We start from the raw sequence: 23,333 nt of genomic DNA, 5'->3' as shown, positions 1-23,333 counted from the left end.
AAAAAATTATCTTTTGTGGTGTGGGGGATTGAACCCAGGACCTTATGTATATCAGACAAGTGCTTTACCACTGAACTATATCTCCACTTTGTTTTTCCTCTTTAATCATTTATCAAAAAGTTGCAACGATGGTACAGATGGTTTGTGGATACCCTTTACCTCACTTCCTCTAATGTTAACATCTTACATAACCATGCTACATTTATCAAAATTTAAAACACTTCTACTGTATTATAATTTGGTACTACAGATGAATCCAGAGGTGCTTTGCCACTGAGCTACATCCCCACTCCTTTTTATTTTTAATTTAGAGGCAGGGTCTTGCTAAGTTGCCCAGGCTGGCCTTAAATGTATGATCCTCCTGCCTCAGTCTCCCAAGTTTCTGGGATTATAAGGCATGTGCCACTGTGCCCAAGTCTACAATATTAACTAAAATACGGACACTTGGGACTTCTTCAATTTTTCACTAATATCCTTATTTTGTTCCTGGATACCATATTTCATTTATTTCATGACTCCTTAGTTTCCTCCAATTGTGATGGTTTTTCTTTCTGTATTTTCAGCACTTTTGAAGAGTACCGTACCGATTGGGTGTTTTGTAGAATGTCCCTCAATTTATTTTTCTCTGCTGTTTTCTTTTTTTTTTTAAATATATTTATTTTTTTATTTTTTAGTTTTTGGCAGACACAACATCTTTGTTTGTATGTGGTGCTGACGATTGAACCCGGGCTGCACGCGTGCCAGGCGAGCGCTCTACCGCTTGAGCCACATCCCCAGCCCTTCTCTGCTGTTTTCTCACAAATAGACTGAGATTATGGATTTAAGGGGAGAATCCAAGTGATTACGTGTTTTTGTTGCATCCTGTCAGGTGACAAGTAATAACAACTTCACTTATTACTGGTGATGTTAACCTTGATCATTTCTTGGATTAAAGTGGTTGCCAGTTTTTTTGTTTCTTTTTTTTGGGGGGGGTCAGGGAGAGGTTGATGGTGTTAGGGATTGAGCCCAGGGTCTTGCCCATGCTAGCCAAGTATTTTACTACTGAGCTAAACCCTCAGCCAACATTATTTTTAAAAAACTGTACCTTTACTATACTCTATTAGAAGCAAATGACCAAGTCTATTCCACACAAGAAGAAGCAAATTAAACCTCTAGGAGGGAGAAATTCCAAAGAATTTGTGGTCACATGTTAAAAAATCATAATAACAAATTTTGAGATATGTTTTTTTCTTTTTTTGTAGGTAGGTACTGGAGATTCAACCAGCAGTCTTGTAACACTGAACTACATCCCAGACTTTTAAATAAATAAAAGTTTTTTTAAAAATGTTTTGAGATAGTTTTTCGCTAAATAGCCAATGTTTACCTGAAAATTTCTTGTCCAGTACCATGCTGTTTTTATTACTATTGCTCTGTAATATAGTTTGAAATCTGGTATCGCTATACCACCTGATTCACACTTCCTGTTTAGAATTGTTTTTGCTATTCTGGGTCTTTTATTTTTCCATATGAATTTCATGATTGCTTTATCTATTTCTACAAGAAATGCCATTGGGATTTTGATTGGCATTGCATTAAACCTACAGAGAACTTTTGGTAATATTGCCATTTTGATAATGTTAGTTCTGCCTATCCATGAACAGGGTATATTTTTCCATCTTCTAAGATCTTCTTCTACTTCTCTTTTTAGAATTCTGTAGTTTTCCCTTCCACCTCTTTTGTTAGGTTGATTCCCAAGTATTTTATTTTTTTTGAGGATATTGTGAATGGAGTGTTTTTCCTCATTTCCGTTTCAGACGTTTTGTCGCTGATATACAGAAATGCCTTTGATTTATGCGTGTTGATTTTATATCCTGCCACTTTGCTGAATTCATTTATTAGTTCTAGTAGTTTCTTTGTAGACCCTTTTGGGTCTTCTAGGTATAGAATCATGTCATCGGCAAATAGTGATAATTTAAGTTCTTCTTTTCCTATTTTTATGCCTTTAATTTCTTTCATCTGTCTAATTGCTCTGGCCAGTATTTCAAGAACTATATTGAATAGAAGTGGTGATAGGGGGCATCCCTGTCTTGTTCCAGATTTTAGAGGGAATGCCTTCAATTTTTCTCCATTCAGAATGATGCTAGCCTGAGGCTTAGCATATATAGCTTTTACAATGTTGAGGTAAGTTCCTGTTATCCCTAGTTTTTCTAAAGTTTTGAACATAAAGGGATGCTGTACTTTGTCCAATGCTTTCTCTGCGTCTATCGAGATGATCATATGGTTCTTATCTTTAAGTCTATTGATGTGGTGAATAACATTTATTGATTTCCGTATATTGAACCATCCTTGCATCCCAGGGATGAATCCTACTTGATCATGGTGCACAATTTTTGTGATGTAGCTTTGTATCCGATTCGCCAGAATTTTATTGAGGATTTTTGCATCTAGGTACATCAGAGATATTGGTCTGTAGTTTTCTTTCTTTGAGGTGTCTTTGTCTGGTTTCGGAATCAGGGTGATGTTGGCCTCATAGAATGAATTTGTAGAGCTCCCTCTTTTTCTATTTCCTGAAATAACTTGAAAAGAATTGGTATTAATTCTTAATTCTTCTTTAAAGATTTTGTAAAACTCCGCTGTGTACCCATCCGGTCCTGGGCTTTTCTTGGTTGGTAGTCTTTTGATTGCTTCTTCTATTTCATCCATTGATATTGGTCTGTTTAAATTGTGTGTATCCTCCTGACTCAGTCTGGGCAAATCATATGACCTAAGAAATTTATCAATGTCTTCACTATCTTCTATTTTATTGGAATATAGGTTTTCAAAATAATTTCTAATTGTCTTCTGTATTTCTGTAGCATCTGTTGTGATATTGCCCTTTTCATCTCGTATGTTAGTAATTTGAGTTCTCTCTCTTCTTCTCTTCGTTAGCATGGCTAAGGGTCTGTCGATCCTATTTATTTTTTCAAAGAACCAACTTTTTGTTTTGTTAATTTTTTCAATAGTTTCTTTTGTTTCAATTTCGTTGATTTCTGCTCTGATTTTAATTATTTCTTGCCTTCTGCTGCATTTGCTGTTGTTTTGCTCTTCCTTTTCTAGGGCTTTGAGATGAAGTGTGAGCTCATTTATTTGTTGGTTTTTCCTTTTTTTGAGGAATGATTTCCAGGCGATGAATTTTCCTCTTAAGACTGCTTTCATTGTGTCCCATAGATTCCGATATGTTGTGTCTGTATTTTCATTTATCTCTAAGAATTTCTTGATTTCATCCTTTATGTCTTCTGTAACCCATTGATCATTCAGTAACGTATTGTTCATTGTCCATGTGATGTAGGGTTTTTCCTTCCTTCTTTTATCATTGATTTCCAGTTTCATTCCATTATGATCAGATAAAATGCATGGTATTATCTCCACCCCTTTATATTTACTGAGAGTTGCCCTATGGCATAATATATGGTCTATTTTTGAGAAGGATCCATGTGCTGCTGAGAAAAAAGTATATAAAAACAGCATGGTACTGGTACCAAAACAGGCGGGTGGACCAATGGTACAGAATAGAGGACACAGAGACTAATCCACAAAGCTACAACTATCTTATATTTGATAAAGGAGCTAAGAACATGCAATGGAGGAAGGATAGCATCTTCAACAAATGGTGTTGGGAAAACTGGAAATCCATATGCAACAAAATGAAACTGAATCCCCTCCTTTTGCCATGCACAAAAGTCAACTCAAAGTGGATCAAGGAGCTAGATATCAAATCAGAAACTCTCCGTCTGAGAGAAGAAAAAGTTGGCTCCGATCTACATATTGTGGGGTCGGGCTCCAAATTCCTGAATAGGACACCCATAGCACAAGAGTTAATAACAAGAATCAACAAATGGGACTTTCTTAAACTGAAAAGTTTTTTCTCAGCAAGAGAAACAATAAGAGAGGTAAATAGGGAGCCTACATCCTGGGAACAAATTTTTACTCCTCACACTTCAGATAGAGCCCTAATATCCAGAGTATACATAGAACTCAAAAAATTAGACAGTAAGATAACAAATAACCCAATCAACAAATGGGCCAAGGACCTGAACAGACACTTCTCAGAGGAGGACATACAATCAATCAACAAGTACATGAAAAAATGCTCACCATCTCTAGCAGTCAAAGAAATGCAAATCAAAACCACCCTAAGATACCACCTCACCCCAGTAAGATTGGCAGCCATGACGAAGTCAAACAACAACAAGTGCTGGCGAGGATGTGGGGAAAAGGGTACTCTTGTACACTGCTGGTGGTACTGCAAACGGGTGCAGCCAATTTGGAAAGCAGTTTGGAGATTCCTGGGAAAGCTGGGAATGGAACCACCATTTGACCCAGCTATTGCCCTTCTCGGACTATTCCCTGAAGACCTTAAAAGAGCACACTACAGGGATACTGCCACATTAATGTTCATAGCAGCACAATTCACAATTGCTAGACTGTGGAATCAACCCAGATGCCCTTCAATAGATGAATGGATAAAAAAAAATGTGGCATTTATACACCATGGAGTATTACGCAGCACTAAAAAATGACAAAATCACGGAATTTGCAGGGAAATGGATGGCACTAGAGCAGATTATGCTCAGTGAAGCTAGCCAATCCCTAAAAAACAAATACCAAATGTCTTCTTTGATATAATGAGAGCAACTAAGAACAGAACAGAGAGGAAGAGCAGGAAGAAAAGATTAACATTAAACAGAGACATGAGGTGGGAGGGAAAGGGAGAAAAAAAGGGAGATTGCATGGAAATGGAGGGAGACCCTCATTGTTATACAAAATTACATATAAGAGGTTGTGAGGGGAATGGGATAACAAACATGGAGGGAAATGAATTACAGTAGATGGGGTAGAGAGAGAAGATGGGAGGGGAGGGGAGGGGGGATAGTAGAGGATAGGAAAGGTAGCAGAATACAACAGTTACTAATAGGGCATTATGTAAAAATGTAAATGTGAATGTGTAACCGATGTGATTCTGCAACCTGTATTTGGGGTAAAAATGGGAGTTCATAACCCACTTGATTCTAATGTATGAAATATGAGATGTCAAGAGCTTTGTAATGTTGTGAACAACCAATTAAAAAAAATAAATAAATAAAAGAAAATTTCTTGTCCATTAAGTTGCTGAGATTACAGGCTGGCAGGGGCCACCATAGTTGGCAAGATAGGTTTTTTGAGTTTGTGCAAACATCTTGTTTTGCCAACTAATTTTACCATTTGTTTATGAATCTTTGTGTGTGTATAGTGCTGGGGATTGAGTCAAAGGCCTCTTACATGCTGGGCAAGTGCTTATCTATCACTGCACTACACCTCAGCCCTGTCTATGAATCTTTTTTTTTTTCTTTTACCTTGGCCTCCAACTTACAATAGTACTGCCTAAACCTCCTGAGTACCTGAGATTACAGGTATATGTCACCATGTCCTGTCTATGTATCATGACTGCAACAATTACTACTGTGGTTTTCTAATAGTGATCTTCTATTTCTGTTAAGCTTTCTACATTTATTAATTGAAATTCATCTACAAAGAACCTTATTACTTCTCCATCTATTTATTCATCACTGAATTGTTGCTGCTTCTTGGATAGTCTTCATATTGTTACCAACATTTATAATTTTCCTGTGAACATTTCTCCATTCTCTTAGTTATATAGGTAGGAGTGGAATTGGTAGTTTCACGATAACTCTGTGTTTAACTATTTGAAGGATGGCCTGTTTTTCAAAGCAGCGGCTCTACTTTATAGTCCCACTAGCAAGGTGTTTACGGGTTGTAATTTGTCTACATCTTTGCAAACATTTGTTATTGTTGGTCTAATTATGGTCGTGCTGGTTGGTATAAAGTAGTATCTCACTGTAGTTTGATTTCTTTAATGCATAATGATACTAAGCATCTTTTTATGTGGTTATTTGGATTTTTCTTTGGCAAATGTCTGTTCAAATCCTTTGTTTTTAGTTGGGTTGTCTTTTCACTATTGAATTTTAAAAGTTCTTTATACATTCTGGAAAACAGGCCTTTATCAGATGATTTGCAAATATTTTCTCTTCTTTTATAGGTTATTTTTTCACTTTCTTAATAGTGTCATTTGATGGGCCAAGTTTGAAATTTATTTTTTGTTTGCTTGTGCTATTGGTATTGTCTAAGAAACTGTCACTTAATCCAAGGTCATAGATTTTCCCCATGTTTTCTGAGAGTTAATTTTGATATATTTGACTTAATTTTTACATATATTGTGAAAATTTTGGTAGCATTCCAAATTCATTATTTTAATTTAAGTTGTCTTAGCACCATTGTTGAAAAGACTACCATTTTTCACCACATAATTGGTGCAGATTTTATGCCAAGTTTTTTTTTTTGGGGTGTGTGTGTGTGCGCGCTAAAGAGTGGGGTGCAACTACTATATAAAGCTTTTTTTTTTTTGTACCAGGAATTAAACTCAGGGCACTCAACCACTGATCCACATCTCCAGCCCTATTTTGTGTTTTATTTAGAGACAGGTCTTACTGAGTTGCTTAACGCCCCGCCATTGCTGAGGCTGGCTTTGAACTTGCTATCCTCCTGCCTCAGCCTCTGGAGCTGCTGGGATTACAGGTGTGCACCACTGTGCCCGGCACAAATTTCTAAAAAATTGTTGCTGGTAATACTTTAAAATCATTTTTTGCTAAGCTGTCTTTGGTGCAAGGTTAGGATGCATCACTGGATACTTGTGAATATCCATTAAAATTGTGTAGTCCAAATTGACACATAGCTTTCCTTTGATAACAGTTTTGAGAACATTTTTTGGTCTGAAGGAAAATGTTAACACATTAGTTGTCATTGATTTGTGTACCAAAGTGGAGGTATCACACTTGGGAACTTTTACTATAGTCTTGTGAAGTATGAACTTAAAAACTTAATTTTTTGTTTCCAAAGATTCTATGCTGCTTTCATTGGTCTTGTTTTCTGACACATTGTCCTCAGTGCCACTCATGAAAGATGTGTTTACCATTAATACTGGGGCACTTTTAACAAACCACACAAGTCAGCTTTTGGAAATATGCTGACATTGTGTGCACTGAGAATTCTAGGCTCATGGCTTGCAGTATGTGAGAAGACAAATGCACATCCATATGCCACTGAATACATTTCTGCCGTTTACTTTTTAAGTGGTGTGATGTGGTGTGATGAACAGAATTATACAATACAACAATTATGTGATGAAGGGCTATAAACTAATTTTTTGGACTGAAAAAACAGGGTGATTATTATGTGGTGGTGACAATTATGCAGTGAAGTATAGTATTATTTTCTCATTGAATGGTCTTGGCACCATTATTGAAAACCAAGTGGATTTATTTTGGGATTCTCAGTTCTGTTCCATTGATCTCCGTCTTCCCTATGCCAACACCACACTGTCTTGATTATTATATAGCTTCACAATAAATTTTGAAATCAGAATGTGTAAGCCCTCTATATTTACTCTTCAAGACTGTTTTGGCCATTCAGGATCCTTTTGCAATTCCATTTATATGTAAAGTTTTCTTGTCCGTTGTACAAAAAATATTAATCTTTCAATCGATGGACACAGGATGACTTCCCATTTATGTGTAGGTCTGAATTTCTTTCAACAAAGTTTTGCGCCAGGCCTGGTGGTGCATGCCTGTAATCCCAGCGACTCAGGAGGCTGAGGCAGGATTGTAAATTCAAGGCCAGCCTTAGCAGCTTAGTGAGACCCTGTCTTGAAATAAAAAATAAATAAAAAAAGGACTAGGCATGTGGCTCAGTGGTTAAGTGCCCCTAGGTTCAATGCCTGGTACCAAAACAGAAAACAAAAACTATTGCATTGAAATATTATAAAAATGTTTTATAGTACCCAGTATACAAGATTTGTGTTTTCTTCATTAAATCTATTCCTATGTATATTAAAATTTTGTTGTTGTTGTTTTGTGGAGCTGAGGATCAAACCAAGGCCTTGCTATGTTAGGCAAGCATACTACCAATAAGCTACATGCCTGGCCCCCATATTATTTTTGTGATGTTTAATGGAATTCTTAATTTTCTTTTCAGATTATTATTAGTAAATAGAAATGTAAGTGATTTCATATGTTGATCTTGTCTCTGGTAGTGTTGTTGAACTTTGCTCCAATATTTTGTGTAAATTCTTGAGAAATTTCTATATATAAGGTCATGTATATTTCAGTTATAGTCTTACCTCCTTTTCAATCTGTATACCTTTAAAATTTTGTTTTCTTTGACTAACTACCATGGCTAGTACCTCCAGTAAAATGCTGAATGGAAGTGGTAAGAGTAGACATCCTAGTCTTATTCCTTTCTTTCACCATTAAGTACGATGTTTGTTAGCTGTGGGTTTCTCAAAAGATGTCCTTTTATCAGGCTGAGGGAACTCTCATTCCTAGTTTGATGTTCATGAAAAGATGTTGCTTTTTTTTGATACCAAGGATGGAACCCAGGGGTGCTTAACCATCGAACTAAAGTTCACTTCAGTTTTAGTAGTGGCATAATAGTTCAATGAATGGATATATTTAACTAACTTCCTTAACTATGGATCTTTTCGTGTACATAAATGTTGCAGTAACATCATCTATACAAAACATCTGTTAAGTTTTAGAATAAAACTTAACATTTTGATCAATACTGGTAATCTAGTTTCTAAAAAGTTATAGGTTATTGACTTCATTTAAATCCTTATTAGAGAGTGAGGGTGTAATTCAAGGCTTTGGGTTCAATCTCTTACACCAAAGAAATAAAAATAAAAAATCTTCATTATTATTTAAGATGTCTGTTGCATGTGTTTAAAAATTATCAGAAAGTTCTTGGTCTGACCTGATTGTCAGGACTTCTTTGATGGAACAGTTTATGTAAACTCATCCTAATTCTCTCTTTTCTCCCCAAGATGTATGGCTTAGTGACAGTCCTCCCAGGGCTTCTCAAATATTTGGACGTCTGATATGGATTATGATGTTAAATGATAGGAGGCCTGTTCTGCAGTTGCTGAACAGAAAAGGGTAATCAAGAAGAAATGGATGAGAAAAAGGGGAATAATTCAACCTTTCGGACCTCTACTCTTCTTTCACTAATTCTAAACAAACTCCAGATTGCAGAAAAATTGAATTCAATAGAGAAAAGCATTTGCTCCCATTAGTGTCCTTCAGGGTACATGAGCTGTTACACTGTGAAGTAACAAGAACCTGAGTAATCTGCAACTAGCTGTGGGAGACACAGAGCAATGGGTATTTTCTACCCTGGAAATGAAGATATACTAATGTCAGGATAAGTGCTTAGAGAGGTTAAGTCCACAGAAGCCAGCAGTGGATTTATGCTCATTTTATTACACAAAAGATCAAAAAGTTCAAAAGTACAATGTCACTTATTGTCTTGCCTAAAGGTTATTTATATCTTCTCTGGTTTACCTAATATCAACATTCACCATAGCTGCAGGAAATTAAATTGAACCTTTAAAAGGTATCGCATACGAACCTGGTTGGGGTTATAGACAATAAACTCATTGTAATTGAGGGTATAACCCTCTGGATTCACAATTCCTGTATCGCTTGGTGGTCCTAAGGGCACTGTACTCCCATTCCTGCCAAATGGAAGAAAATGTCAACATCAGCCTTGGTTCAGAAATTGGAATGCAGAAAATAGAGTCTTATTTGTTTATAAGAAGTCTTCTAGCCCTCTTGGCTTTGAATACTTACAGGGTGACAAAGTGGGCAGGACTGGGAGCCATCTTGCCCAGCCCTTTTGTGCTGTGTTTGTCCTGAAGTAATCCCTCTGCCTCAGGATTGGCTTCTAGTAGCTCATTACACTGACCTAGAGCTACCTGCAAAGCAAAAGATCTCTGAATGCCTACATTCTACTAAGAATTAGGTGGCTCTTAAGCCAACCAGATAATCCCATTTGTATTTTCTTCCTTTACTCTAGTAAAGGAATCTAATGCAATGATAATTTCAGTTGGTTCTTCTCAAGTCATCCCAGGTAAATATCTTTGTTCTTGGGTCAAACTTGTCACTAGAAAAACACAGGAATTAATAACAAACTAGACATCACAGATTTGTTCCTGCCTTACCTCTGATAAAAGTAGCAGTCCTGTGTTCTTTAGGCGAGAGGCAAAGCAGTAATTGGCACTCTTGGAAGACATGTCAGCAAAGTAGATTCCTTTTCCAAACTGAAATACATAAACAAAACCAAGGTCAGCTGCTTATTAACTCATTGCGTTAGAAGGATGGCTCATACCACTGACTGTTTTCCATTCTCTTAAACACAATATAGACCCTTCTCTATTACCCTTCACAATTCTGTTCCAGAGAGGATAGAAAGATTTGTAAATCTCTATTTTATGGAGAACAGGAAATCTATTTCTTGAAGTTTAAAGAAATAGGGATAAAGTAAGAGATAACAGGATTATCAGTGAGCTTTGGTTTAATTCTTGGGAAGAAGTACCACCTAAACCCAATCTAGAAAAACAAACAAAAAAGGACTACTGTATCCTAGTATGCTTTTCCCCTTATGTTCCATTCCAGAGTTTAATTTCTACTTACCATGTAACCTGTGATGGGAGCCTCAGGTGGGGCAATTCGAAGCCCATGGCTCAGAATTCCTACCCAGTTACTTAGCCTGGAACCATGCCATAGCAGCATCCTAAGAAAAAGCCATTATTATACTCTGGAGCTCTTCTGTAAACATAGGTCATAAATGTAAAAAAAAAGCCAAGAGCTGCCTCTGCCACCCCTTGAAGTTCCTTAATTGTTATTTCAGAAAAGGAAATGTCTTCTGAAGTCCAAAGCTGGACTCACCTGTTATGAAGGTCCTCTCTGAAGGCTTCTCTTTCACCTTCCTTCTCTACTTCAAAAACATCCAGCAAGGTCATGGTATAGTCATTGTGTGTGGGAGCATGGGTAGACTGTAGGTATTGGGAAATCACCTGTGGAAAAGTGGAAAATATGGCTGCTGTGTACTCTTGAAGAGACGGGGCTGAACTGAAGAACTGGTGGCTTCTGGTATAACTTGGCAGAACTTTTTGCTCCTAAATGGTCTACAAGGCAGTTAGAAAGAGCTCTAACTTCACAAATTCCTTGTAAAGAGAAATCCTGCCTTCTTTGACAGTTTGCTTTTTATCAGAATTAGAGAATAATAGATGAGGAAAGGCTGGTCTTTGCAAATAAAACCATTTTTCTTACTTTGAACTCATAACTTTCATGGTCTAGAGGGTGCAAGGCACAGTGCAGGTTTCTGTAGTGTTGGTCCAATGGGTGTTCTGGGCTTTGCAGTTCTGTCTTCACCAGTTTAATGGCAATTTCAATGTCTCTCAAAGCCTAAGAAGAAGAGATATAGAATCAATGCGAGGAAACCTGGAATAAGAGATTTAATATTTCCCAATCCATATATACCTCACCTCTAGCAGCTGTATTTTGTCTGACAGTTCCTTCTCTGTCTGGATTAATGGAGGAGTGCGGAGTCTAAGGACAAAGATAGAATCAATAATGAGCTATCTTATTTGTGGCTAAAAGGAACATGATTGAAAATAGCAGGCTAAAAATCAATCCTTTACAAAACAGATCTTAGGAACTGGGATTTCCCACTTGAAAGAAAGAGGTCCAGATATATAAAGGGATATTAAATATATACTCTGAGTAGAATAAAGGAAACTACATAGATTTTCACATTTGGGACTACAGTTGAATTTCTTTTTTATGGGATCCTTTTAAAAATAAGCTCTGGTCCGGCACAATGATATAGGCTTATAACTCCAGTGACTCAGGATGCTGAGGCAACGTCAGTTTCAGCAATTTAGTGAGACCCTTTCTCAAAGTAAAAAAAAAAAAAAAAAAAGATAAACATGTATTTTATGTATCTAGTATCATTTGAGTCACAGAAATGTTAGTGTAGTTGTAGTCATCTTAAAGAAAAGGGGTGATATGTCTTGATAGTGTTTTACTTGGTTGGATAGCTAAACCCATTCTCTCTTGAGTTGGTAACTTCTGCTTGGTCAGAGATTATGGTTGTAGTCAGGCCAGGAGATTCCATCCCATATATTTTTTTTTACTTTTATTTTATTTATTTATTTTTTAAATTTTTTATTTGTTTTAATTAGTTATACATGACAGTACAATGACCTTGACATATCATACATTTGAATCAGATGGGATATAATTTCTCATTATTCTGAGTGTACAGGTTGCAGAATCACAAAACTGATTAAATATGTGATCTATAAATCATTTTGGCACTATTTAAGATGATAATTTCCTTAGGAATAAAAGATTAAAGGATAATAGCTACTGCTGATTTGATTCAGGGAGTATGGATAGGGAGAAGGATGAAGTAAATGAATAGCACAGTCCTTACCCAAAGTCATGTGGGATCCTGGTATAGAATTCATTGCATGCTTCCAGGAGAGCTCGTCCACACCGGCCAGCCCGAATACAATCCTCAATCTTTTTGAGAGACTGGTAACCTGCCTTGATTTGTGCTACTGTCAGCTTCCCTGTAGACCCAATCACAGACAAGACTCTGAATTAGGTCTCATTCTGTAAACAATACTTACATCCGTGCTCAGCAAAGGTTCTCACCTTTCAACTTTGAAAATAGTTCCTCCCCTCACCTCACAACTTTTTATCTCAAATTTTGTTTTCTCTATTCAGTACTATCAGCAAGCTTTAAATCATCATAGTAATGAAATATTCCATTAAAGAAGCTAGGATGGGGCTGGGTTTGTAGCTCAGTGGTAGAGTGCTTGCCTCGCATGCGTGAGGCCCTGGGTTCAGTCCCGAGCACCACATAAAAAATAAACAAATAAAAATAAAGATATTGTGTCCATCTACAACAAAAACAACAACAACAAAAGAAGCTAAGATGTATAAAGAGTGAATGTATGACAGAATGTGAAATCCTACCAAGCGGGGCTTTCTTTGTATCATACTTCATTTCAATCATCATCTCTTCCATGGTCTGGACATTACAGATCAACTTTACCAGCTCCTGTACACGAAGATCTAGCTGTGACTTTGGCTTCAAGGGGGCTTTAATAGATTCCTCTTGTTTTGTTTCATCTTCATCCTACAGAAAAACAAACAAAATCCACAAAATTTGAAAGGCTCTATTGTAAGACCCTGAAAGAGGTGCTCTACAGAGTGATCTTCAATCAGTCTCTGCTTGAACACAGGAACATTCCATTCTTAACCCAACTGGAATACCCACATAGTTAGTTACCTGCTAACTACCATAGCCTCCCACAGTTAATAAGGCCCTCTTGATGGTCATTAAGCATATAAAGATATTACTATATCTTAAATCTTCTGACTCCCTCCCCCACCCCCCCTGCCTGGGGATTGAACCCAAGGCCTCATGCCTGCTAGGCAAGCAATATATCACTGAATATGTCCAACCCTTTTTTGAGATAGGATCGTGCTAACCTGCTCAGGCTGGTCTCAACTATCCCTACCTCCTGCCTTAGCATCCAGAGGAGCTGGTATTATACGTGTGTGTGCCACAAGGCCTGGATTTCTAAAATTTCTGTTTTTCATATATGTGATAGTTTTCAGTTTTTCTACTGCATCTCAGTTTGTGAATTTCTTTACAGTGGTACAGAACTGAAAATGAAGACAATTTTAAATGTAGTTCTTTCAGTTTGGTTATATATTACTGCTTTCTTGGTCCATAACATTAGAATTCTGGGAACAGGGCTTCAGATTTTTAAATAATTTTAGTAAATAATAGAGCAAAGATTTTAAAAGGCACATTCTAGCCTCACTCTTTCTGCCCCTTTGAGATTATAGAGACAAGTGACAGTTACCCCTGAGGTGGGAAACAGCAATGACTCACGATATTCTGGCCTGATTGGTCTTGGACTTTTATAAATCTTCCTATTAGACTTTACCCTGAGTAAGAGGAGACAGCTTTCCCCCCAAAATAGTCAGCACTTACCTGAGTACTGGTGGAATAGTCCATCTGTAGCATATCATATTTTCCAGGCACCTTCTCAAACTTCTCACGATCCTCCCAATTATTTTTGGTTTTGTCAAGGAATCTGTAGAGTGCAAGGTGGTAAGATAAATAAAAGTTTAGGAATGGATTTACAACTACTTCCTTAGGCAAAAGTCTCCAAAAATTTATTAACCTTCTCCCTCAGCTCCTTTACATCTCAGCTTTCCAAAAATATGAATCAAAGAGAAAAAAAACTCTGGAACAAAGAACTTAAATAAAACGAAACAAAATAAGTGGTGGTAGGGGTGAGGAGAGAATCCCTAGGCATCCCAAAGGTCCCCAAACACCACAGAAACCATGAGATTTAAAGCAAAAGATATCTATTCAATACCAATGAAACATATTCCCAGAGAATCCTAAAAGTTCTACTTTCATATCATAGGGAAAGTTCTCAAAATTCTCACTTGATTTTCTCCACCCAAATGATGATCTCTACTTTCCCCAAATTTCTTTTGTTTATTGTCAATTTAATATATTAGATTCTTCTAGTTTTAGTTAATTTCAAGGCTCTACATTAATTTAGTCACTAAGAATGCAATTTAGTCTTCTAATCACAGATTGTTAAAGTGGGAAAAAATTCACATTCAGGCCAAATCACATTCATTATAAAATTTTTTTTTTGAAGAAGATCAATCTAAGAAGGGTATTTTTTGTACTCATTTTCTACTACTCACTTTTTCTGAAAGATTTCCTTGGCCTTATGGAGGTTGCTTGAACAAGCCACCAAACTGTGCTGCCCAGTTTTCCCAACTGCAAAGTAAATGGCACATATAATAATATGTTTTGTTCTGTACTTCAAGAAGAGTTTCCTAACAATAACAAACCAGTTATCAGACTTCTCTGTTTATTATCTGGCAAATGAGCAGGAAAAGAAGAGAACGATGAAAGCACTAGGGAACTAATTGTGTTGACACAAGTTACCTGCTAACTACCATAGCCTATGAGCAGTACTAGCTGTCTAATCACAGGAGAGTTTTCAGCCTCACAGAATGCTCATTCTATCCAAAGGGAACTTCCTCATAAAGATGCCAGCCATTATCCAACTTCAAGAAGCCTAATTTGATTCCTAAGCCTCTTCCAAACTTCAGACCCTCTACTTTTCCAATTTAAACCCAGCTACTCACTATATGGCCTCTGGCTTTCTGAATGACAATGCATAAAATCTATAATAAAGGTCATTACCTCGGCCCCATCTCATCCAAACACTGAAGTTTCTCTGGGCATCATCTTCTAACAACTGAATAAGATAGTACTTGTTGTTGTTGAACTGAAGATTGGTCTATGATGAGTGAGAGAATAGTGAACATAAAAAAAAAAAGTTTTTCAAATGTAAGTCACATTAACCAATGATTCTTGGTCACAGGTGCTAGTAATTTCCATAAAGAAAAGGACAGCATGGGGCAAAAAATTAGATTCCTATAAGAATAAGGATATAAAGAAAGAATAAGGTTTATATATTAAACTTTGGATTTTCAGCAATTCAAGTGGGGGCCTGGAAGCTTCCTAAAACCCTCCACCTAACCTCAATATCTTACATTATTGGCTGCTCCTGCTTCAGTTGACCTATGAATAGTACTATGTTTTCCAAATCCTAATCCATTCCTTATAATTATTTCCCAAATGAAAACATTTTCTTTTCTTTTTTCCTTTTTTTTTTTGGTATTGGGGATTGAACTTAGGAAAACTTAACCACTGAGCTATAACCCCAGTCCTTTCTACTTTTTATTTTGAGACAAGGTCTCACTAAGTTGCTCAGGGCCTCAATAAGTTGCTAAGACTTGTCTCAAACTTCCGATTCTCCTGCATCACCCTCCTAAGTCTCTGGGATTACAAATGTGCACCACTGTACCTAGCCCAAATGAAAACAATTTTGATGCTCCATAGGTGTACAATCACTATGCTTGTTTGTTTAGATTACTTCTTACTCTGATAGTTCTTAGAGCTTTGGTTTGTCAGGGGCAGAAATTTGACAGTGAACCTCAGAGTAGGACAATGTTGCAAGGGGACAAATGATATCCACTGTCACATCTGTCTTATTCCTAACCTGATTTGCCTTGGAGACATTTAAAGAGAATATGAGTAGTATCTAAAAAGAGGTATTTGTAAGTTAACTCACTAAGAGTGAAGAGTGGTCTGTGATAAGGCACAGCAGCCAGTACTCGAAGACTGAACCCTGGTTATCAAACACTGCCCCTTTCTATCTCTACCTCCTGCCTGCTGACATAAAATCTTGAGAGCAGAAAGGGATATTAAGATATTTTCTGTTTGTTCATAATACTTAAGATGGAAGAAACAGTAACAAAGGAATACTAGTCAGCTGCTAAAAATTTATGTTGAATCAATAAATTCAAACATGAAGTGGTAACTAGGAAATATAGTAACCAAGCAAATATATCATCTATTTAAAACCACAAAAATGAGTAAATAGAAAAGTTTAATTAAAAATAAAAAATAATAAATTTAACTACAAACAAATTTACATCTTCAATATAGGCCAAAGTGTATATACCACAAGGAAAATCAAAAGGCAAATGACAAACTTGGAAAACATGAGCAATTTATATTACAAATAAAAAACTATTCTCCACATATGTACAAGTATTCCCTAAAGCCAGTTAAAAAACAATATGAAACAAAAACCCAACCAACAACTCAGTAGATAACACACGAGAAAATATGAAGAGTTTATAGGTTCAATAAAAGATCTAAAGTTTGCAAAACAATCTCATAGAGGACATCACTCTCTGGCAGAGTGTGTTAGGGCTGAGTACTCAGGAATCTAACCACAAGTAGCTAAAAGAAGGGACTTCAGAATTAAAGATCTGGGTATTAATAATTATCAAAAAGAAATTCCCATAAATAGAATGGATGCTCTTACTTGATTTAGCATGACATCATAGACATCATTTCCTTCACAATACACATGAGCCTAGAGAGATGGAAAAAAAAAAATGACATTGGTATATTCTCAGCTCTGAGATCCAAAGTGAGGCTCTAAATTTTCTTATGCCTCAAGGTTCATTCCCCAGTATCATCACCATCTATCTTTCAGGGAAAGAAATGCAAATGCATTTTCTATACATTGCCTGTCATTTCTATAATGAAAACATGCTGTCTTTTTCTAATTACAGAAACACAAAAGATTACAACTCAAAAGAAACGGCTCCAAAAGCAGCCTTTCTTCTATATTTTTCAAATCCTTTTCTATTCAACATTCACCCATGCCATTCCAGGGAAGTGTCTCATTAGACCAAGACAGTTTGACTTTAATAATCATAGCATTTCCTGATTCCAATAGAATAAAGTATAGAAGGGTGATGGTGACCCAAAAGGTAACCATGATAACAACTTAAACATTAATCCCAAACCTTACTACTCCTCTCATCCTTGGAGAAAATAAATCATTAGTGAAATTTTAGAGATAGTTTCTAAAAATGAATATTGGCAACATCCCAAACAGGAATCCTAATAACAAAAGAACATTGCTCTCAGACAAATTATGGAATGATCGTTCCACAGTCTCTCACCTTTCCCACCTTGGCTGTACACTCTGGGTCCACAGGGGCTTTCCCCTTTAACAACAAGGCTTTCACGGTTTCTGAGGAAAGAGAAACATGTACTACCATTACTTATATGGGAATCAAAAGTAGCTGTCATGATTAGAAATTAATTATAACTAATTTGCCATTTACAAGTAATCCTGGTCTTCTGCCTAGGTCTCAATCTACCTCAAATACAAGAAAATGAAGAATCAACAAAGTAGATTAATAATGTGGTATGCTCAAAGGATAGAGAAATCAATTATACCGTCAAGGAAGGAAGAAATGAATTGAAAGAACAACATATTACCCTCGCCCCTCCCACAGACTATCTAGCTGGCCCATGTCCTCCTTGGCCCACTACCTTGCCTGTCTTCTGTCCTGTTCTTAGCTTCTTCTCCAGCTGCATGATCCTTTTTCACTCCTTTTCTCTCACATGTTCGAGCTTTCTTGACAAGAGGAGAGTCTTCTGTTGTTGAGTTGCCATTGTTAACTTTCTTGGTTTCATTTGATGCTAAAAAAGTCAAGGGCAAGAACAATGAGAAAATAAGGAGGAATGAATACACAGTGAATTTGATCCTTTGTTGGAAAAAGTTAAAAAAAAAACTAATTTGATTTGGGCCAGCTGTAGTAGTGCCTGCCTATAATCCCACTGATTCCAGGCAGGAGGATCAAAAGTTTCAGGCCAGCCTCAACACTTAGTGAAATGCTCAACAACTTGTGACACTGTCTCAAAATAAAAAAAATAAAGGCCTGGGACTGTGGCTCAGCGGTAGTGCACTCGCTTGGCATGTGTGGGGCACTGGGTTTGAATCTCAGCACCATGTATAAATAAATAAAATAAAGATCTATCAGCAACTAAGAAAAAAATTAAAAATAAAAAGGACTGGGAATGTAGCTCAGAGGTAAAGTGCTCTTGGGTTCAAACCCCAGTACCAAGAAAAGAAAAGAATTTTTGTAAGAGATGGTTTGGAAACTTACAAAGCAACAATAACAACTGCTACACCATCATTCTTAAAAAGGTCTTATCTTTGCTAAATTGCTATTGTAACCAAATAACATAAAAAAAAGTGGAATCACAGGGCTCTTCTAAATTCATTGCTGGAGGCATGAGTGTCCAAGCTTGCTTTAATCTTATGCCCTAAAGCACTTCCCTGAAAATACCTACTCTTAAACCAGAAAACAGTATCTAATTTATAGAAAGGACCATTTAGAGAACATACTACACGAAGAGCTATATCTCAACAATTCTTAGAGTTTCACTCTGAAAACTGTGACACTTCTTACCATAATAAATATCGAATCAAGATTTAATTGAAGCACTTATCCTTACTTAGTGATTCATGAAATAATGCTGCACCTCACAATATTTTAATTGTATGGCATTCGGTTTTAACAGTACTGGCACTACGTTAGCTGTTAGGTCCGCAAGCTTTTTGGACTTAAGAGCTATAATATGAAAACAACAATTTAAAAAGTTTAGGACTAAAACTAGTTTGGGGAGTCAATTGCTGGTCAAGGGGAAGAGGAATAGTGAAGAATCAGGGCAACACGTTCCCTTTTCAACTGCGGGGACTCAAGCATTCCACGCCCTAGGACAAAGCACCCGCGACCCAGACAACGCGCTCCGAACCTCGCCGTCGGCGGCCGCTAGTACCCCGTCGCCGCGCCATGGAGGTTAGACACTGATGTCATCAGCCAGCTCCCAGGAATCGCAGGGTCTCTGTCACAGTTCCGCTCCACGCAGCGCGCCGGCGCAGAGACGACCAGGCGCGCGCGGGAAGACACTCTCTGCTATATTTGCATATCGCTGTGTGTTGTGGGTAGTTACCATGACCGAGAAATGGCTGTACACATGGGAGCCTTATAAACTCTGCTTGAGCAGCGTCCCTTTCATAGGGCGGAGGGAAGCTCATCAGTGGGGCTACGAACTGAGTGCGTTGCGTCACTCTACCCCATGTCCCTTGGGAAGGTCTGAGACTAGGGCCAAATAGCGGCCCTAACAGGGCCCTCCCTGAACCGCGGGGAGGTGAGTTCCCAGAGAACGGGGCTCCGCGCGAGGGCAGACTGGGCAGGAGATGCCGAGGACCCCATCCTCCGGGTGGGGCCCGGCGGATGCCTCCTTAGCCGGAGCTTGGAACAGACTCACGGCCAGCCAAGTGAGTTCAATGGCTGAGGTGAGGTACCCCCGCAAGTGGGGACCTCATAACCCAATTCAGACTACTCTCCCCCGTCCTCTTTTAAAGAGGGGGGAAAAACGTGTGTTGGTAACTTTTTGGTCACGGGTTCCCAAACGGAATAAAAGGTGTGTCTGCATAGTTTTCCAGGCTTCATCTGAGTCAAACACAAGTGGGGAGCCAGGGCATTAGGTAATTCTGATTTGGACACTGAAATATAGTTTTATGCTAAAATGGTCCCCAGTAAGAAGAAACGAGAACTTCATATATATAAGCATACACACATACATACAGGAATGCTAGATAACATTTTAGCAAGTCAAATTCAACAGTATATTAAAATAATGTAACTCAAGTGCATTTTACTCCAGGACAAAAAGATGGTTCACATTGAGGCAGTTCATTCTTTCAACAAATATTTATTGGATACCTTGGTGGATTCTTGGGATAAAAAAGCCTTGCCAAAAGAGACATAGTTCATGTCTTCATAGAACTTGTAGTTGATACCGATATTAATCAAGTAATTGCACAAGCAAATGTGAAAGTATAACTGCAACATGTACACTACTAAGGGAAATACTAATGGGGAGCAGACTGGGGAACTCGTCACTAAGGAAACGACATGAGTTGAATAGTACGAAAAAGAATCATTGAGGGAGGAGGGGAGAGACCCGTGGCTAGAGAAATGAGAACCACGGAAAAAAGTGGTTCTCATTTAGTAAGACCCTGGAGTGAAACTGGAGAGGAAGTCAATGCCCACAGCAAGCCAGGCTTTCCCTATCAAAGTCAGAAAGTTGTGCCTTGGTTTTTTTTTTTTTTTTTTTTTTTGGTGTGTGTGTGTGTGTGTGTGTGTGTGTGTGTATTAACAAATGGACTAAATGCTAATATTCAAAAATAAAACAAAACTTGAAAACTCTTAAAGAGAAAATGGACATATCTTTTAAACCTTGAGATGGGTAATAGCTTCTTAAGACGTAAGTCATTGAATATAAGACAAAATATTGGTGAATTTGATTATTGATATTAAGAATTATTGATATTGTTGGGCATGGTGGCAAGCTCCTGTAAACTCAACGATTTGGGAGCTTGAGGCAGGAGGATAACATAACCAGTCTCAGCAATTTACTGAGGCCCTAAGCAATTTAGCAAGACCCTGTCTCAAAAAAAAAAAAAAAAAAAAAAAAGATTTGGGAATGTAGCTCAGTGGTAAAGCACCCCTGGGCTCAATCCCAAATATTAAAAATAAACAAACAAACAAACAAATAAATAAAACCTAGACATTTGATTATATTAAGAATTTTTGGGAGCTGGGGTTGTGTCTCAGCAGTATAACGCTCACCTCACATGTGCGAGGCCCTGGGTTCGATCCTCAGCACCACATAAAAATAGGTAAATAAAATAAAGATAAATAAGTAAATAAAGTTATAGTTGTGTTCAACTACAACTAAAAAATAAATTTTAAAAAAGAATTTTTGCTCATCAAAAGATGTAAATTTTGTTCTGGTTCAGTCGTGCACACCTATAATCCTAGCTACTTAGGAGGCTGTGGCAGGAAGAGCCCAAATTTGCTGCCAGATTGGGCAATTTAGTAAGACTCTGCCTCAAAATAAAATTTGAAAGGTCTTGTTGCCAAGTGGTAGGTGCTTGCTCAGCTTGGGCGAGGCCTTGGGCTAAATCCTCATTGTGTATGGTGTTGGGGAGAACTTAAAGTTTAGGAAGAAAAAAATTCTAATTATTTGTATGTGGTGTTATTATGATTATTTAGAAAAATCCAGAAGAGACTACAGGGTAGTTTCAATATGAAAGCTTAATAGGAAACTTAATATGAAAGCTTAGCAAGGCTGATAAAAAATAACATGTAAAAATAAACTGTATATTTATAAAAGAACTTGAAGCAACTAGAAACAAAATTTCAAAAAAGCTACCATTTATGGCAACGTCAAAGCATATCAAATACTTGAAAATAAATCTGAAAAAATTTAGTTACTCAATATATATACTGGATTGGGTTGGTTAACTTGATTCCATAGCAGGTCAAAAGCACCTGACAATTATGATCCAAATAAAGTAGAGAACATATAAAAGGCAATAATTTAAAAATATGAAAAAATGTAATAAATATTGAGAATAGCTAGTAGAATTTTCTTTGTGTAGTAGACCCTGAGCTTTAACATTCATAATCTCATTTAATGTGCATAATGAAAACAGAATATGTTTAGTCCTTAATATGATATGAGCTTTACATATATATTTTTTACAATTATGCCTGTGAGGCAGGTTGCTCTCTCCATTTTACAGCTGAGGAAATCAAACTGATATGAATAATTTCCTTAAACTCTGTAGCTATGTTACCTTTTCTGTAAATAGTTGTAATAAAAGTGTTTACATTCTTTGATTATTCTGGAGATTAAATAAAGCAACAAATATGAAGTGCTTATTACCATTTCCAGTTTAAAGTAAACATTTGATAAATGAAATAATTTTGACTCTCTGAATTACAATTAAATGAATAAATTATGAATCAACAAACTAGCATTTGATGCTGAATATTGGAATATTTGGGACATTCAAACTGAAGTGGATTGAAATGGATAATAATTTCTAGTAAGACTGGTTAGGATGAAATTATTAAAAAGGAAGAAGTACTTATGAGTTAGAGTTGTATCTTTTCCTTTTATAATTCAATATAAAATATTAATCTTCATACTTCTAATATACGCACATATTTATATATATTCTGTAGTATTTGTTAAGAATTATGATGAAAGTTGTGCGTTGAGTCCTTTAATTATGGCTTAAGAGGCAGTCCTAATAGAAGAAGGACATACAGTTTAACTGGAGGGGACTGTGAACAGTCAAAACAACCTCTTAATCAATTATGACCTTAGGGATTTATAACCCATACACTCATCGCATACACAGATCGCCCTCTGATTGTTTATAGTCTACTTGGGGAGATAAATCTAAGGAGAAATTATGTAATCACAATAATAATAGGTAACATTGTTGAGTCCCTTGCAGCAAGCATTGTACTGGGTACACTATATGAGTTATTTAACATAATCCTCAAAATGGTCCTGGAAGGAAGATGTCATTCTCTTTTTATAGTTGAGGAAACTGAAGCTTAGATGTGTGCAAGTAAATGACCAAAGCTTGGATTCAAAATCAGCTAAGTTTAAAGCCACCCATCTTTTGCACTGAGGCTGTTAGCTAAAAGGTAAACCTGCAAATAACTTTTAACTGGATTGATGAAGACTGTTTATACTGGGACCTGTTATCTTCTGTAAATTAACCATGATGAGATTGCAAAGGATAGGAAGTTATAAAGGTATTATAGTTAGGATGTATTATAGTTAGAATGCAATGGGCCCATCTAAATAAGAAGATGTATGAATAGCTCAAAACAGCCTGTTTTGCTTATGCTAAGTACATTAATCCAGAAGGACACAGGGTTTAAGAAGTTCAATTTAAAAACAGGTGCAGGAAGCATCAGTGGTCTATAGAGACAAGTGGGTGAAGCAGGGGTTGCATCTTGTCAGTACCTTTTAAGGTAAAGGAGGAGGGAATCCTCCTTGAACTCATTAGCCAATCAGGTTCGGAGGCCACTTCACAAGCCCACTTCCTGTCTCTC

General features: G+C 37.0%; 1 protein-coding gene across 2 annotated transcripts in view; it reads right to left on the bottom strand.

Moving 5' to 3' along the window:
* The window catches only part of Parp2 (poly(ADP-ribose) polymerase 2), a 30,172-nt gene extending 10,899 nt beyond the window's left edge, over positions 1–19,273 (bottom strand). The window contains exons 1-16 of one of the 2 annotated variants that reach the window (XR_003302931.2): positions 19,159–19,273; positions 17,890–18,039; positions 17,514–17,584; positions 16,865–16,915; positions 15,169–15,265; positions 14,661–14,736; positions 13,927–14,029; positions 12,897–13,059; positions 12,349–12,487; positions 11,396–11,459; positions 11,181–11,315; positions 10,797–10,924; positions 10,542–10,641; positions 10,070–10,168; positions 9,699–9,823; positions 9,478–9,583 (exon numbers count right to left, since the gene is read on the bottom strand). Coding sequence is in view for 1 of the 2 variants with exons in the window: in XM_026411996.2 (XP_026267781.2) it covers positions 9,424–9,583; positions 9,699–9,823; positions 10,070–10,168; positions 10,542–10,641; positions 10,797–10,924; positions 11,181–11,315; positions 11,396–11,459; positions 12,349–12,487; positions 12,897–13,059; positions 13,927–14,029; positions 14,661–14,736; positions 15,169–15,265; positions 16,865–16,915; positions 17,514–17,584; positions 17,890–18,039; positions 19,159–19,198 (1,701 nt within the window). In the remaining variant the exon portion in view is untranslated. Of the gene's footprint in view, positions 1–9,309; positions 9,584–9,698; positions 9,824–10,069; positions 10,169–10,541; positions 10,642–10,796; positions 10,925–11,180; positions 11,316–11,395; positions 11,460–12,348; positions 12,488–12,896; positions 13,060–13,926; positions 14,030–14,660; positions 14,737–15,168; positions 15,266–16,864; positions 16,916–17,513; positions 17,585–17,889; positions 18,040–19,158 lie in introns of those variants that run through there. The other variant, XM_026411996.2, reaches the window with a different exon arrangement.
* Positions 19,274–23,333: the final 4,060 nt, after the last annotated feature.

This window comes from Urocitellus parryii, chromosome 6, assembly GCF_045843805.1.
Source record: "Urocitellus parryii isolate mUroPar1 chromosome 6, mUroPar1.hap1, whole genome shotgun sequence".
Classification (NCBI taxonomy): Eukaryota; Metazoa; Chordata; class Mammalia; order Rodentia; family Sciuridae; genus Urocitellus; species Urocitellus parryii.
Note: the sequence above shows the minus strand (reverse complement) of the source record. Positions and strands in the feature narration are given on the sequence as shown.